The sequence below is a fragment of the Thunnus maccoyii genome, chromosome 6 (genome assembly GCF_910596095.1).
Source record: "Thunnus maccoyii chromosome 6, fThuMac1.1, whole genome shotgun sequence".
In the NCBI taxonomy this organism is placed as follows: domain Eukaryota; kingdom Metazoa; phylum Chordata; class Actinopteri; order Scombriformes; family Scombridae; genus Thunnus; species Thunnus maccoyii.
The window spans coordinates 23,996,937-24,013,841 of record NC_056538.1 but is presented as its reverse complement, the minus strand read 5'-3'; the positions used below and the strand labels follow the sequence as shown (position 1 = coordinate 24,013,841).

At 39.8% G+C, this 16,905-nt stretch overlaps 1 protein-coding gene across 1 annotated transcript; it reads left to right on the top strand.

Annotated features, from left to right (window-relative positions):
* Nucleotides 1-4,174: 4,174 nt before the first annotated feature.
* On the top strand, nucleotides 4,175-15,732 carry tada2a (transcriptional adaptor 2A). The gene is made up of 15 exons (XM_042415400.1): nucleotides 4,175-4,336; nucleotides 4,841-4,947; nucleotides 5,667-5,726; nucleotides 5,808-5,899; nucleotides 6,924-7,081; nucleotides 7,792-7,880; nucleotides 8,162-8,234; nucleotides 8,344-8,407; nucleotides 9,673-9,716; nucleotides 12,095-12,205; nucleotides 12,718-12,789; nucleotides 13,352-13,484; nucleotides 13,927-13,970; nucleotides 14,329-14,408; nucleotides 15,272-15,732. Exons 1-15 carry the CDS (start codon nucleotides 4,312-4,314, stop codon nucleotides 15,455-15,457), a joined length of 1,338 nt encoding a protein of 445 aa, XP_042271334.1. The 5' UTR covers nucleotides 4,175-4,311; the 3' UTR covers nucleotides 15,458-15,732.
* The last annotated feature ends 1,173 nt before the right edge of the window (nucleotides 15,733-16,905 follow it).

Here is a 16,905-nt window from a genome sequence, read left to right as displayed (position 1 = left end):
ATATTTGTACTGATCATCATGTGTAAAATTGGTGGAGTGCTCCTTTAAAAAATAGAGCGTGTCTGCACCATCTGTACATGTTCTACGCTGCCACATTGGCACTGCATTCCTATCATTATATGGAAATAAGTTATTTTAAGTTTTAGTGTTTTCATCATGAGTCATTCTTCTATTTTATGCATAATGCTATATTTGTTTTATGTGCTCTGCAGCCTTTTTTATTTGGTTCATTTTGTGTTTTTGCATGTGCATGTTTTATGTTTATGGTTTGAATATGTGTGCACTTGATTGTCAGTTTTCCTGGTGAATTTGAGCAAAAGTCTGCAATGTTTAGGCATTTGTTTTGAAGAATAAAACAAAACCAACCACTGGGGAGGATGCTTAAAGACAAATTCCACTTTACTATTACACTTTACACTTCATTATAGAAGCTCTTCTCTCCTTCTAGAGACTGTAAAGAGAAACAAACACATTGTTTTCATGGTGTAATCAATTAACTGCATTCAGCAGCATGAAGGGAGAAAAACTGGACCTTTTCCTGTGAACATGGCAACTGTATGTTAATTAGCTGTAGCGGCCAGATGGGGGCAGGTAGTTTAATAAATCTGAGCTGAAACCATCCTTTAGAAACTGATTATGCAATTAGAGCTGACTTGTCCTTAATTTCAAACTAAAGAAATATGATTTTCTGTGCTGATCTTTACTCACAAATCCAATTTGTAAAGCAAAGCTTTCAACGTGCACTCCAAGCAACTATTCACTGACGTTAGCAAGGATATTGACGTTATCCAGGTGTCTACTCGTGTTGCCTTTTGTCCAGACGTATTTAAGGGTTCGTGTCCATTTTACCTCCTCACTCTTTAGAAGTGCTTAATCTTGTTTCAGAACATTTCCATGACAGGAGCAGTTTAAATGTTTTTTTTTCAGCCTCTAAGGCGTGTGCCAGATGCCCTCTTTTCTTCAGAGGGGCCCTCATATTCAAATCACAGCAGCTGGGAAGTGCTTTGGTAAGAGGAAAAGGAGTGGGCAGAGGCTGGGGGAGTTTTTAAAGATGTAATGGGGTGGGGGTGTGCATTTGTTTGGCCGGTGTATAATCTGGCACACTTCTATAACAGAGAAACCCCAAGGCTCTCAGTCTTTGATCCACATAAGCAGTGTGAGGCCTGGAGGCTGGGGGTTTGCCTGGTCTTTTAGGCCTTTTACTCTGGAAGGCAGAGTAAAAGGCACAGGCATAGAGAGAGAGAGAGAGGGGGACTCTGGGTAGGCGGGGGTGGCATGTGGCTGGAGAGACAGCAGGTTGTCTGCCCACAGGCAATGATGCTGCAGCAGGGGCCGTTGTAGGGGGCGAACACGTCACTCTGTGAGGCTGACATTATTTTCTTTGTTAGTCTCCATGTGGATAATGAATTCTGCCCGCATTCACTGCCAAGATGTGATTTTATACAGTATGCTGCCACATATGCTGACCCTGGCATTTCCAATTGGCTTGCAGTGAGATTTTTGCTTTATTAAAGTCTCACGGAGGCTACAATACTGTCCTCATACAAATTAGGCTGCAGAAAAGTCAGCTTCCCAGCGTTTCTTTTTTTTTTTTCAGATTATTTTGGGGGGAATTTTTAACCTTTATTATATTGTTGACAGATAGTGACAAGAAACATGGAAACAAAAGTCCCTGGAGTCGAACCAGTGACATAAACTGTACATAGCATGTGTCTTAATGTGTACTTTTCAGAGATCTTTTTAGCCTACTTATGGCCTCTTTGGGAACATCAATAAACATATACTATATGACCAGAATTATGTGGACATTTCTTTCCACATACTTTTGTGTACTTTTGGTTTGGGGCTGTTTCAAGGTTCAGCCCCTTAGTTCCAGATTAAGGGACATCTTAATGTTACAGCATACAATGACATTTTACGCAATAGTGTTCCTCCAACTGATGCTCTTGTGGCTGAATGGGAGCAAATCTTTGCAGCCAGGCTCCAAAATGTTGTGGAAAGCCTTCCCGGACAAGTGGAATCCATTAGTATATTAATGCCCATAGTTTTGGAATGAGATGCTCAAAATTCAAATATGGGTGTAATATTTGGGTGTCCGTATTCTTCAGGAACAAAAGTTTTCATTTTAAATCCAAATTTAGTGAGATTCAGTAAGTGTAGTTCAGAGTAAAGCTTGGCTTAAGGGGAACATCTTCACTCACACATAATTTATAGCGCAAACGGTCACACAAAAAAGAGAAGTGCCTCTCCTAAAGATAAATAAATCATAACGCTCTCACAGGATTGTTAAACAAACTGTATTCTGGCAGTAAGCTGGAAATTCCACCGAGGGGGAAAGTACAACTGTCCCTTTATCGTGCACAGACTGTTGGGAGGCCGCTTTGTCGTTACTCATGGATCTGTGTTGCTGGAGGCTCTCATGCTTACTGAGTGTCTCCCCAGAGGGTCCGGAGAAGGGACGCAGGGTACGCTGCAACTGAACACACTTGTCACTGTGGGTCCTCATCACAGAGATAGCTCAGGGTAACAAGAGGAAAGGAGAACGCTCAGATTTAACCCAATGTGCAGTTTGGTAGCCACACTACGGCCCGCTTGATGGGCTTTTAGTAAGGGTATTTGTTGTGTGGATTTTAACCACTAAAATAAAGGAAACATTGCAAATTTTCGGCATCAAGTGTAATGAAATCTAAATGTCAGAGAGATAAAATTCCTCCCTAAATGTCACAAGTTGCACCTGAGGTTGCATGTAAAGTGATAGGCCTACATTAACATTACCATTACACTGAAAATCAAGTTTCCAGTTCACTGTGGATGTCACATCTGTACTGAATTAAAGGTTCTTTTCACACAAATCACAAAAAAATGTGTTTTCTCACTTGCTTCTTATGGGTTTGGGGCATGCAGAGTTGCGATTTTATGTATCAAGGTTATGAGATATCGGTGTTGCCAGGTTCCCTGATGTGCATTCACCAGGGGTGTTCATGAGGTTTAGAAGCTCTATTTGATTCAGGGGCCAAAGCTGGACACAGACACTGGAAAATATCTGCAATCATAGATATTTATTATTGATTCGGAGAGAGAGAGCTGTTTACAAGCCATTTTCGGGGGTACATTTCAAGCAGGACTCCTTGGGGTGGATTTTATGGAGGGAAAAAACAGCTACAGGGCTTGAGTGTGTAACGTAGTCATCATTTGTCTGTCCATTATCCATCCCAGTACATACTGGTCTAAGGCTCAGGTGGTGATGTGTGCTCAGAGAAAGACAAAGAAAATCATTCATTGTTTTCTATAAGAAAATGGTGCAAGATCAACACCCTGTGGTAGGACAAAGAATGACCAGTCACTTTTTCTTGCAGTATGATGGGAATACAGTTCACTCAACCTAATACAAATTGAGTATTTTTTACAATGAAAAATATTTTGTATTTTTTAAAGTATTTTCTAAATCTGAGGAAATCACAGAAACATTTAAAAAAACAAACCATATCTTATACTGATATAAGTTGGACTGCAACGATTAGTCGATTAATCAATTAGTCAATTGTCAGAAAATTAATCTGCAACTTTTTGATAATGGAATCATTGTTTTTATCATTTTTAAGCAAAAATGCAAAAATAAACTTTCTGGTTGGAACTTGTGTTTGGATTTGGAGCTTTTCTGTGTCATACATGATAGTAAATTGAATATCTTTGGGTTTTGGACTGTTGATCAGACAAAACAAGACATTTGAAGACGTCACCATAAACTCTAAGAAATCATGATGGGGATTTTTTCACCATTTTCTGACATTATATAGACCAAACGATGAATTCATGAATCGAGAAAATAATTAGATTAATTGATAATGTAAATAATTGTTAGTTGCAGTTCTAGATATGAGGCATGTCTTAGTTTTGTTTAGGGTTTTTTTTTTTTTTTTTAAAAGCCTCACACTGAGGCAGAGGCTATATAAACAACTGCCTTCTCCTGTCTGATGGGAAATAGAAAGAGAAGGATGCATGAAGCAGGTAAATATGCAGTTTATGAAAAACTATTCATGGGCTATGTGACTTTTTTATTCAACTGCTGTCTTACATGCACAGGAAACCGTAAATCAGTGAACCAGTAAATGGTCACAGCCACACAAATGGTGAAATAAGGTGAAAATAGGTCAGATTAGGATCTGCTGGAGCCCAGGGGGCGAATTATCGATCGATTTGGGCTCGACTAGCCTTCCTGAACAGACTTAACGTGCGAACTCTGAAAAATAGATCGATCCATAACACCCCATATTATCCATTCTGATTTTAGTGTTGTTGAAACAGCATCATATGGATCGTCTGGCATCTTTTGGAAGTAAGTTTGAATCGTATCACACAGTAAAATTAAACCGCTGATGTTTTTAAAGTCAACACACAGATCCTTTTCTCGGGTTATCTGCGGTTAGCCACATTAGCCCCAGTCTAGTTAGCATTAGCACATAGCGATAGCTGTGTATTATCAAAACAAACTGAGTTATATGTCCAAAATGTTATTGCTTAATCGGGCATACCATATGGTTTCTCGCTGGATACATTTCATTTCAGATTCAGGCAAAGTTTAACATGAGCATCAGATAGTTAAAGGTAAGTTAGCTTGTATCTTAGTTTTGTGGTTACCGTTATGCGGTGTTTGTTTACAGCCGAATATTCACACACAGCTCGTTTTAACAGGCTGCTTTGAATTTTTTTTATGGAGTAGTTTTTGTTCCTGAATGAATTAACCTTACTAATATTATCTTTTATGGTAGTTTGCCCTGCAAGTTCTTATTAAGTGTATAACTTAAATATTAATATGAGTTTATCAACATGTCCATTTCAGATGATCCTTTCGATAAACCACCATGCAGAGGCTGCTCATCATATCTGACCGAGCCGTACATCAAGTGTGCAGAATGTGGACCTTCGCCTTTTTTACTCTGCCTCCAGGTTGGTAGATGACAAATATGCAAATGTTATTAAAGGACGGGTTCACAAATTTTCAAGTCTGCCTTAAAACAACAGTCAGGGATCCAAATGAACATTGACACGTTTTTCTTGCTGTAATAATTCCTTCTTACTGACCATTAGAAGCTCCCTTCATAATGTGCTTACAATGTAAATGATGGGGGACAAAATCTGTGAACCTCAGTCTGTGCAAAAATGTATTTAAAAGTTTATTTGAAGCTAATATAAATCTTCAGCCATCCAAATGAGTAAAATCGAGTAGGTCTTTTTCAATGTTACAGTGTTTTTAGTGCTAAAGTCCCTCTTTTTGTTGCTATACATCCACCGGAGCTGTCGGGGGAAACACAAAGAAAGGAATTTTATGCAAAAAAGACTGTAAATGTGGCAGATATCCACTTGATATGACTAACTCAGACTGTTGAAACCTCATATAAGATCCACAGTGTGTCCTCAAAGTCATTTTGTGGCCCCCATCACTTACATTGAAAGTGCTTTTGAAGGGGAGCTTTTAATAGCTCGTATGAACAGGAGGAATGATTACAGCGAGGAAAACCTCTCTCAGTGTTCATATGGGCACCTGACTGTTGTTTTAAGACACATTTGTAAAACTGTGAACCTATCCTTCGGAGCTTTTCTTGTTTTCCAGACTACTCTGTCATTGTTCAGTCTGGCTGAAATTGAACTTGATGGTTTTATTTCAGTGTTTCACCAGAGGATTTGAATACAAGAAGCATGAGAGTGATCACAAGTATGAAATCATGGTAAGTAAAATAAAAGTCTTTGTCACACAGACTCTTTCCACTTGTAATCTCACACTTCAAGCTCTTCACCTCTTCATACAGACATCAGACTTTCCTGTACTGGAGCCTGGATGGACAGCACAGGAAGAGATGGCCTTGTTGGAAGCAGTAATGGACTGTGGCTTTGGAAACTGGTTAGTGTTAATGTCCTGATGGGGGCTTGTGAAAGTCAAAAATCTACCTTTTGTTTCACAATTTGCATTCACATTTCCTCCAAAAACTTTAAGACATATTTTTTCCATCCTAGCAAGGACTTCTGCCAGTAGTCTTTTTTTAGAGCTCAGTGTGTGCTTCTCACACACCATTGACTCTTAGCATTTCAGCTTTCCAAGACTAATATATTATTTGTTTTACATACTTTTTAAATAATAATACATAGAGCTGCAATGATTAGTCAATTAATCGATTAGTTGCCAACTATTAAATTAATTGCCAACTATTATGACAATTGATTAATGGTTTGGAGTCATTCTTTAAGAAAAAAATGTCCAAATTATCTGGTTCCAGCTTCTCCAATGTGAATATTTTCTGGTTTCTTTAGTCTTCTATGACAGTAAACTGAATATCTTTGAGTTGTGGACTGTTGGTCGTGATCAAGATTTTTCACAATTTTCAAACAACTAATCGATTAATCAAGAAAGTGATCGACAAATTAATTGATAATGAGAAGAACCGTTAGCTGCAGCCATAATAATACATACAGTGTATTTGTCATCAAGCACCAAGTGCAATCATGTATTTAATTTTGAGCCAAATGTAACAACTCAATAACAGCTTGTCACCATGAACTACTGCTGTTTGCTTACAAGATAAATATTAATTGTTTAGCTTATAGATCTAAATATTATTACACATAAAATTGAACCAAAAATGAACCACATAAGCTTTGGAAGTATTACAAGTCGTGCTTTAAATGTTCTTTATCATAACACTGATGTCTTTGGCTGAATTACATTCTTGGAAGCCTCAAGTGAAACATTTTTCCACTTATTATTTAGATGACGAATAGACGGTAACACAAACATTCACAGTGTACTGAACTGTTTGGTATGTCTACAATATTTACAACCCAGCGTGTTTATTCATAGAGGATTTGCAAACTTTCTCTTAACCATTGTTGTACAATATCAGTCTATTTATTCTATTTCTCTCCTGCAGGCAGGATGTGGCGTATCAGATGCGCACTAAAACCAAAGAGGAATGCGAGAGCCACTACATGAAGAATTTCATCAATAACCCGCTCTTCTCCTCCACCTTGCTCAGCCTGCGGAAAACAAAAGACTCTCGCTTTGCGGAGGGCGCGATACCTTTCAAACGTCAGTAGCCACATCACCTTCCATCCTTCACTCTTATTCTTCTACCAGAGTTACAGTAGTTATTCTGTGATCATGTCTCCGTACAAGTTTAGGAACAGACCGCATTTAATATTAGTTGGATTGTGTATGTTTTACCACCTCCCAGCTTTGAACTCTGTCTCTAATTGATATTAAACTATTCAGATTAAGTTTTAAAATTGATTGTATTATTGATTAACGGCCCGTAAAGATGCCAGCAGAGAGAGATTAATATGCAAGGAAAAAAAAAGTGAAATCTTTCTTCAAGACTGGAAAGATGCTGGCTCGACAGTTGGACAGAAGCAGTTGGATGAGTCAGGAACTTGTCTGAGATCCTAGCTGGCTTCAGTTCTCTATCTGCCGCAGTGTTTAAAGATTTCTTGCAGCACTTGGCAAATTCAAGGGGAGAGACAGAATTTTCACTACATTTCTGAACTTTCTAAGGACAGCTGTAAGTCTTAGAAAAGTAAATCTTGCAAGAAGTTTAGAGTTGTCACTCATGTCTTTGTTTCTCACCGTACATTTCCATGAGTTTCAAGAAGCTATTTATTAGCTTTATGCTTAACATTTGCGTGGTTTCACCTTAAAACACATTAATTGTGGTTCTTGGAAAAACATAGAGGAAACGTGTGAATGCTCATATTTTAATGTGCATATATTTCTCTGACATATATGCACATGACATTTCGCAGCCACCGATGATCCCCCTCGGCCTACGTTTGACTCTGTGCTGTCTCGAGACATGGCTGGATACATGCCTGCCAGAGCAGACTTCATGGAGGTGAGGGGATACTATACTTAATCATGTCTGTGCAACCTTTTGTCAACCTTTTTAATTTCACCTACATGCCAAAGAAAGAGCTTTTTTTCATGAATAGATAGATGAAATGACCACTAGATGGCTCATAATTAAATGTTATTGAAATAGTGACTCATGCCATTGTTGCTGTCTCACAGCTAGTGACTCATCCCATCATTTGCTTTCACTCATAAAATTGTTGATCAGATACACGTGAACTTAAATTAAACCGTTTTTGAACATCTTTTCACTGTGTTACCTAGGAGTTCGACAACTATGCAGAATGGGATTTGAAAGACATTGACTTTGTGGACGATGACTCAGACATCCTACGTGGTGGGTCGAATCTTAATAGTTTTTGGGGTGCTATTGATAAATAGAAGGTAAAAGTGAATCATATGCATTTACTATCCTTAATTGTGTCACGTTTATTCTTCTGTTTCAGCACTCAAGCTTTCAGTTGTTGATATATATCATTCAAGATTAAAGGAGAGACAGCGGAGGAAAAAGTAGGTCCTTTTTTATTCATATGATGATGAATTTACAGTATTTATTTATTCAGCATAATGTAATGACCCCAGTCTGTCAGTAGATGGCATTACATGCTTCTGTATTTTCCTTTTGGAGCCTCATTCCCCACACATCCTTTTTTTTTTTTTGCTTCCAGGTTGATGCATTAAACACTGAATTAAAACTTATAAGACAAATTGTTTTAAACCTCCTGTCTTGCCCCCTCTTAATATTAATGAATTCATAATGCTAATATATGTATAACTTCAGATCTTAACTTTAATTATTATTTTGTTAAAAGCACTCAAAAGACAGTCCTGGGAGACTTGGATTGTTACAGAATCAGCAGCGTGACTATAATTGCATATTTAAGCCTTTTTTTCCAAGCTCTCATTACAAGCCACGGGGAGTCATTCAGGTGTTACTTACGAGCTGCAGGAACCTCTATTTATACCTTGAATATTTTTGGAAACGAGAAAATGTGTCCGTCCCCTTGTGAACGACATGCATGCCAGACTGTTTGACATTTTGCCCAGTTTTACGCTGGCATCCTCACTACAGGACACTTTGGAAAAGGTTAAAAAGATTTTCAGCTATAGGCACATAGAATACATGTTTCTATGTTACACATTTTGTTCAGATATAATATTGTTGGTGAAGAAACTCAAAATTAAATCATATTTAAAGTACTGACTGCACTAACTGCATCATTTTTGAACTTTGAATTATATTTGACTAAAATTTTACATATAATGAATTTAAACACTTAGTGGTGGTTCAGTTTGCTACCTTTTTTTTCTCTTTTTGAAGATATTAATGAGTCAGTAAGCTATATGGACATATCTTCCACCCTGAATGTGTCAGCTGTCTTTCTTGGACACACACAGTCAATCCTTGCTGTAATGCATCCATCACTAAATCAACCCTAACGACCTCATGCTCTCTGAGCATGATGGAATGGCATGTCTGGCTGGGGAGGCATGCATGTTTTCTAGCGCCCTCTTTTTTTTTTTTTATGTGCTGCCTAGTTTGTCTCTGTTAACTTGTAGCTTGTCAGAGAGGCTTCCAGGCTCGTGATACGGGCCGAGACCCTGAGCTCTGGCCTCTGAACCCAACAGACCCTTTCGAGCAATTTGATTTGAGACTCAGACTAAAACTATTGAACACATTACTGGGTTATAAAACACCATGATGACTTAGCAGAGACACAGCAATCAGGATATTAATTTGCAGAGTAATAAATCTAAATCTCTATTTCTTTCAGGATTATCCGAGACCACGGACTGATCAACTTGCGGAAATTCCAGAGTGAGTCCTCTTGTGAAATCGACACGGGCTCGACCGTGACAGTATACACAGCAACTCAGGGAGGCATCTGATATCTACCAGCCAAATCGCTGCTGAGGGTTTCTATGGAACTCCAGTGTAATAACCACCGTTAACCTCTGTGGCCCCCTCGGGTAGCTTGAAGTGTGGCGACTGACGGAGCTCGTATTTACGATCAAGGCTGCGAATAGTCTACGTGGGGGGGGGGGGGCGTGCCAGAGTGTGTCACGGCATAATTGCTTCACTGTGAATAGATCCCCACACGTTGAGCACGCTTGCCATAATGACTGAAATGCAAGGGGGGCTTCATTTATGGATCCACCTGTCACAGGTTGGATTTCAGCGAGCTCAGTAATGTAATTCTTTGCATCTCTCGGGTTGATGCATAGAGGTCAGACAGACGGTGAGGGACCGCTAGGAATGGATTTGTCCAATTAAATCCTCCTTTTTTTTTATTTAACTACGCACGACCACCCAGTCCATCGTCATATCTCCACGTGTTGCTCTGTGAAATTGTCTGTGGTTTGGGAGTTGAAGAGTTCTCCCCTCATGTTTTATTTATTCATCCTCCAGCCTCCAGTTAGCCCTCCTCCCCGTCTCCCTCCTTTCCCTTATCTCTCCAGTCTTTCAAGACAAAAGGGAACTCAGAGTAGCTGTAGAGCTGCAGACTGGTTGTCATGGAGACTGTCAAAGATTGTGTGTCTCTACGGTGTGTGTGTGTGTGTGTGTGTGTGTGTGTGTCACATGCAATAATGGAAGCAGTATCCAAGCCCAAGAGGCTCACAGTATCATGTCTCAGTAACTGCTGGAGGCAGATTGACCAGTGTTGTCGTAGCAGGGCAGCGGTCTGTCTGAAGTCCTGTAAGGGCTTGTTACATTAAATGATTCAAATCTGTGTTTTCTTGCTGTTGCCCTTGTTTGCAGCCAGTGTTTGTGTGCCGGTATGCAGCCACACAGAGGTCCAATGTTGATGCCTCCATAGAGATTTGGACTTAACACTGTTGTGTGTGTGCGCGTCCACTATTTTGCATGACTTCATGTGCTTAGCCGGAGACGGCAGCTGCTAATTAGCGCTCGCACACAGGAGCCTGATGAAGGAACTTGAGCAACACACACATATTCTCTCCTCTCACAACCGCACAACAGCTTTCCTCTCTGGCTTTGACACTTGTCTGTTACTCAGCAACACAGGCACATTGAGACGAACACAACAAGCTCTTCAGACTGTGTATGCTTGTAGAGCGAGTTAAGTGGTGGTGAATACACATCATTGAAGCGTTGCTGTGACCAATCTCTGGGAGTGGTGCAGCAGGTTGCTTGGATCTGATGGTCTAATACATTTTCCTTGTTGTGCTCTTCAACCAGACTCTGAATCAGGAAAAGGGGGAAAAATGAATTTATATCTATGTATTTATTTGTTACATTTGGTTTCAAGAAGTTAGGAAAGCAATCTTTAAGTAAGAATTATCCCAGTCTCCTCCACACAGTGAGGTTTACAGTTTATTAATTAAACACTGTTATCAGATCGGTTCTCAGTATCGGCTGATACCCAAAGCCCAGGTATTGGTATTGGGACTGAAAAGGTCGGATCGGTGCATCCCAAGTTCTATAACTGGGAAATGATTACATGTCAAGGTATTATGAGTGCAGTTCAAGGTATCTAAACCAGCAATCATAAAGGTCATAAAGCCGTAAAAAAAAAGTCTTCCAGGAAAAAATCAGATTTTAAGAATCAGACTTTATTCACCAAGAACATGTGCTGTACATGAGGAGTGGTGCTTTGGTGCAGGTGTCGGTACGACAAAATAACGAAACATGATAACGTATATTAATAAGAATATGATTAGAATTCATACAAATATACAAGTTTGCAGAGGGAGTGAGATTAGATTTAATATGTTAAATATTCAGTACATTATGTGCAAAGATACCAGAAGTGTTGAGAGATTAGAGCAGTGTAATCAGTGTTTTGTACAGATCCTTACAATTCATTCTGTAACTAAAAGATATAAATTCTCCTTAGACAGTAGCCTCAACAGATCATAATGCAGCACAGCCACAGAATGGTTGTGATAATAGATGCTGGTAATATTGACATGTCTGTACATGTAGTGTTGAATCAGAGCAACATGTTCTCTGGTTATCATGTGGAAACCGTAGAAATAAAGAGTAGACAAGACAGAACAAAGCAGGTAAACAAAAATAAAGTAAACTACAGGATTTCTATAATACACAAAAAACTGTTGATGTCTAAAAGTGTGTAAGGGGGCGGATTTTTCTTTCATATTTCCGTGTTATGTTTGTTTATATCTACTGCCTACTCACTTCTCTCCTCACTCTCGTCCTCTCTCTTCTTTCAGTGCTGGAGCGATGCTACCCAAAGGAGGTGCAGGAGCTGTATGATGTCATGAGACGGTTCGCCAGAGTGGTTGGACCGATCGAACATGACAAATTCATCGAAAGTCACGCACGTTAGTATTTGGCTGATTACATTGACGGGCTCTGTGAAAGTGTGCAACAGTCACAAACAGAAAATCAATTTACCCAGTTCTTGCAGAACAGCTTAGTAAACATTGCAGAGGATGTTTTTGTGTGTGTGCGTGTGTGTGTGTGTGTGTGTGTGTGTGTGTGTGTGTGTGTGTGTGTGTGTGTGTGTGTGTGTGTGTGTGTGTGTGTTATTTTTGTGGGGAAGGTAATTTTATCACTTTGATAATGAATCTTCTCTTTTTTTGGAGGCTCTCCTAGTATGTTCATATGTCCAGTTTGGTGACAAATTAACAAAAAAAACCCAAAAAACAACATAATGTGTCGCATAAGTAAATTATTGCCTCTAGAACAGCTTCAGTGCTCCTTGTCATGGATTTTCTAAATGTCTGCGACTATACTGCAACTGAACAACCATTCTACCAAAATATATTCTCTTGTTTGTAACACTGGGTACAGACTTACCTTTAACTGCCTTCATCTCTTTTTTTCCTTCCAGTGGAGTTCGAGCTGAGGAGAGAGATCCGCAGGCTGCAGGAGTACAGGAAAGCAGGGATCAAGTCTTTCTGCAGTGAGTGTAGCCTGACCTTTCTCACTCCCTCGCTCGCCAAAGCTTAATTTCAAAGTTGCATGACTAAGCAGGGAACTCATTTTATATTCAATCTTGAGCTATGCTGAACTCTTTGTGTTTTGAGTTTGGCATCATGAATGTTGTAATTTTTTTAGTATTTGTAGCCGCAGCAGCAGCAGCAGCACAGTCTGTCAGACATCAGTTGTTTTGTTGTCTTTGGACCGTTTGTGAAATCATAATATTTGGTTAGTTTATTGATCCGGATGCACAAAGGAAATCTCAGCTGTTATCCAGTTGCTGTATTTTTAAAACTGGCTCTACTCTCTGCTATTCTTGGAATAATGTTAGAGAAATGCTGGCATAATGAATAAAATACTTAAATATTCCTTTTGTATAAGGTTATATCTCAGTAAAACACATACGTCCCCAGGCCTTATAATTTCATAAGGCATTGCAGTAGCATCATAACAGTTGCACCTTATTGTTTTGTTTTTTTTAGCAGCAGCATTTTGAAACCTTCCTTGTGATGTCTCTTTTGACCTCTCTGTGTAATTGCGGTCAGGTGCCAAGGTGTACGAGCGAGTGAAGCGAATGCGGGATGAAGAGCGGAGGAAGAGGACGATGTTGTGTGACGTGCTGCAGTACATCCAGGATGGCAGAGCCTGCCAGCAGTGGCTCAGCAAACAGGCTGCAATGTGAGACTCCCAAACTTTCCCCCCCCCTTGTTACCCAGCATGTAATAGAAGGGCTGGTGAAGTCGTTCTCCCCAGAGACGCTGACCTTTGTCATCACACTCGGCACCGAGCGTGCTGAGATGAATCGAGCAGACGTTTGTATTACTGCGTATCCCTCCTCCACCTCAGTCTCCTCGGTATTTTTAGTCTTTTTAATGGGCCACTGCTCTTAGTTTTTCCATCCAAGGCCTTTTCTTTGGGTGTTATCCAAGTTCTTCTAACGATTCTACTTTTTAGAAAATCTCGAACGCTAATGATTCATCTTTTTTGGATGACGATCCTGGAGTGAGAATAGTGAACAAAGCCCAGAAATTCTGTATCTAAGTGGGACGTGTGTATGTGTGTGTGTGAGAGTTTGAGCTTGTAGTGATGCTAACACTTTTTTTCTTCTCACTGATTACAGAGATGCTGGCATCACTCCAGCCGTCACAACGATCACAGTTTCAGGTAGGAACTCTCTGTACTTCCTCCTCTCTGTCGTCTTGGCATGGCCCCAGGCGCAGTCGCATTAATGCAGACGCTCCTCCATAAATACACCAAAATAGGCCCTACATGCATATTTATCTTGCTGTTTTTTCCCTTTCAAATTAGCTGGCTTTCCTTAACCTCTAGAGCACAAATGGGACGCACACTCCCACACGGTTATATTTACACAGTATGCACACCGTAAATATTTGTTCCCCTGTCTCTTTCAGCAAAAGAATTAACTGCAAGTTGTCAGCCTGCTATTATGTTATTTGAACTGTGGACCAACAATGGTGCTGCTGCTTGTCTGTCTGACTGTTGTTGAATTCTTGCTTCACAGCAACAGGTAGGCGGAGCGCTCCTCCCCTCAACCTGACCGGACTGCCGGGAACAGAGAAGCTCAATGAGCGGGAAAAAGAGGTACAGCTTTCACTTATCTGTGCTTAAAGGGTCACAAAGAAAGACTTAATCCTCAGTATGCTCCAAATGAACTAGATCATCCGATGTGTTGTCCGTATGTTTATATCTGTCCGAACTCGGGGTCAGATTTACTGAGGCATCTGATTCTCAAGTGCAAATGTGATGCGTTTTGCTTCAGACAGATGTGGTGTATCTATCAGACTCTACAGGCTGCAGCCGCAGTTTGCATGCAGTGTAAGTAAATGTTTGCAAGGCGCATCTCTGCTTATTGCACAAGCGTTAAGGGGAATGTTGTGCAAGTTATAGGTGGAGATATGTTGGCCAGGTCTCTCTTGAAATAAATTTTAATCTCATTGAGACTTTTTACCCGGTTAAATAAAGGAAGAAGAACAGAAGTTCATTAGTATAGAAAAATATCCGCCTCTGAAAAGCAGGTGTAGAAATAGCACAGATGAGATTTACACAAGCCACAAGGTAGGTGTTGGTGGGAAAAGAAACTTTATTATACAGCAGACGTAGAGTGAGTGCACCCCAAAAATATCTAGCTTCTGTTACCTAAAAATAATATAACTAAGTGCTGTCCTGGAAAATCAGGTGCTGAATACAATGTAAATTCTATGCAGCATACATTTGCGCTGCACCATCTTCACACCTGCACACCTTCACACACCTGGCAAACTTCTGCATAAAGTGGGTGTGATTGTCGTATTCTGTTTCGAAAAGCGTTAAAAAATCTACTGTTACGCTATCGGACAAGTACTTCATTTGAAGCACACTGAAGCCTTTGAACAGGATGTGGCTGCAGGTTTATTTCAACATACTGATGTCTCTTTGTAACCCTTATATTTGCTTTGTGCTTGTAGCTATGCCAGGTGGTGCGGTTGGTGCCAGGGGCCTACCTGGAATATAAGCAAGCCTTGCTGAACGAGTGCAGACGGCAGGGTGGGCTGCGGCTGGCGCAGGCCCGAGCGCTGATCAAGATCGACGTCAACAAGACACGCAAAATCTATGATTTCCTAATCAAGGAGGGCTACATTACGAAGGCCTAGGAGCCTTTGGTTTGACCACAGAGGACAGTGGATTGTGGTCAGTGGTTCGTTTTACTTTAATCTTGTAACTTTGTAAGCGTGTGTCGTAAGAGGTCTAGATTGTTGCTGCTCCTTTCGTATATTTTAACATTTGTAAGGTCCTGTTTTGTTTTTGAGTCTTAAATGTATAAAAATGACAAATCTCCTTGTATAATTCTCTGTCAGAAGAACAGGGGCTCATATTAAAATGAGAATGTATTTATTTCTCCTGTCATAAAATGTTTACGAAAAAATAACTTGTGTGTTTTGTATGTTTATATTTTAACTTGAACTGACTTGGCCGTTCGGACTGAAATGCTTGGTAACACTTAAACATGTCACATAGTTTCCCATAATTTCCTTAATTAAATAATTAATTAATTGATATGTAACTGTAAAGTCATAGGACATTTTGCATTAATTATGAGGGGAACGGACTGGAAATTCAACTGGTACCCATGTAATGAATTAATTCCAATTAATTAATAGTGTAACCAGAGAATCTTTTAGTCATCGAACATGTAAAAATTTGAAATTGGTCTTCAGGCAAACTTACAATTCAACATATTCAGGGCAAAATCTTCAGTGAATTATTACTTGAAGAAAATTTCTCTGGAGATCAACAACTGTTCATAAACCTAACCGATTAAACTCCAATAACAATAACATCTGTCAATATTTCTTTATTAGATTTCTTTAAAGAAATTATCTGGAAATGAAAGACCTGTAAAATAAAGCTTTGCCAAATGTTTTTAAGGCAGACTTGGCTTTCAAAGCAAAACCAAACAAATGATCTCATTGCAGCTGATAATAGCGAGCAGGAGAGTCAATGGATATGAATCATTCCTGACACCAGACAGATAACTTTGTGAACTTCCAATATATTGATCCTGTGTAGCTCTACTAACAGCTTTAATCTTCACAACAGCAGCAAGTTGCAAACATGTTTTCCAATATCAAGTAAATTATCAAGGATTCCCCTCTATGAATGACAACTACATTTTTCCAGACGATGGATGATCCAGACGCACATTCACATCTCACAGCCATTGTAAAATTTAGCCTGATCAACAGTCTTGTCAGCATTTTTGAATGACCAGTGACACAGACAGTGGCATCAGTGACTCGATCCTTTCTGTCCTTTCCATCTGTTGACGTGTGGGCCCGAGTGTGACGTGGGAGAACTGTGATTAATGCAACGCAGGCAGGCAGGAGGCCACCGGCCTCTGACAGGCTTATCGGAGCAGAGAGCAGCTGCCGCATCAACCTCAGCTAACAGCCTGATTATAACAGCAGATTCAACCTTTGATGATAAGAGTAAGGCGGCTGTGGAGGAGCGTCTGAACTGAAATGCAGGGGATTGGATCTGGATTTAAAGAGGATGTGAAAGACAAGAAATTCAGAGGTTTTTTTTTTTTTTTTACGCCTCC

Excerpts from the sequence above, each read along its gene's own strand:
- tada2a (XM_042415400.1), top strand. The coding sequence starts at position 4,312 with ATGGATCGTCTGGCATCTTTTGGAA. Across the intron at positions 8,235-8,343 it reads TGACTCAGACATCCTACGTG|CACTCAAGCTTTCAGTTGTT; the intron begins GTGGGTCGAATC and ends CTTCTGTTTCAG. Across the intron at positions 12,206-12,717 it reads ATTCATCGAAAGTCACGCAC|TGGAGTTCGAGCTGAGGAGA; the intron begins GTTAGTATTTGG and ends TTTTCCTTCCAG.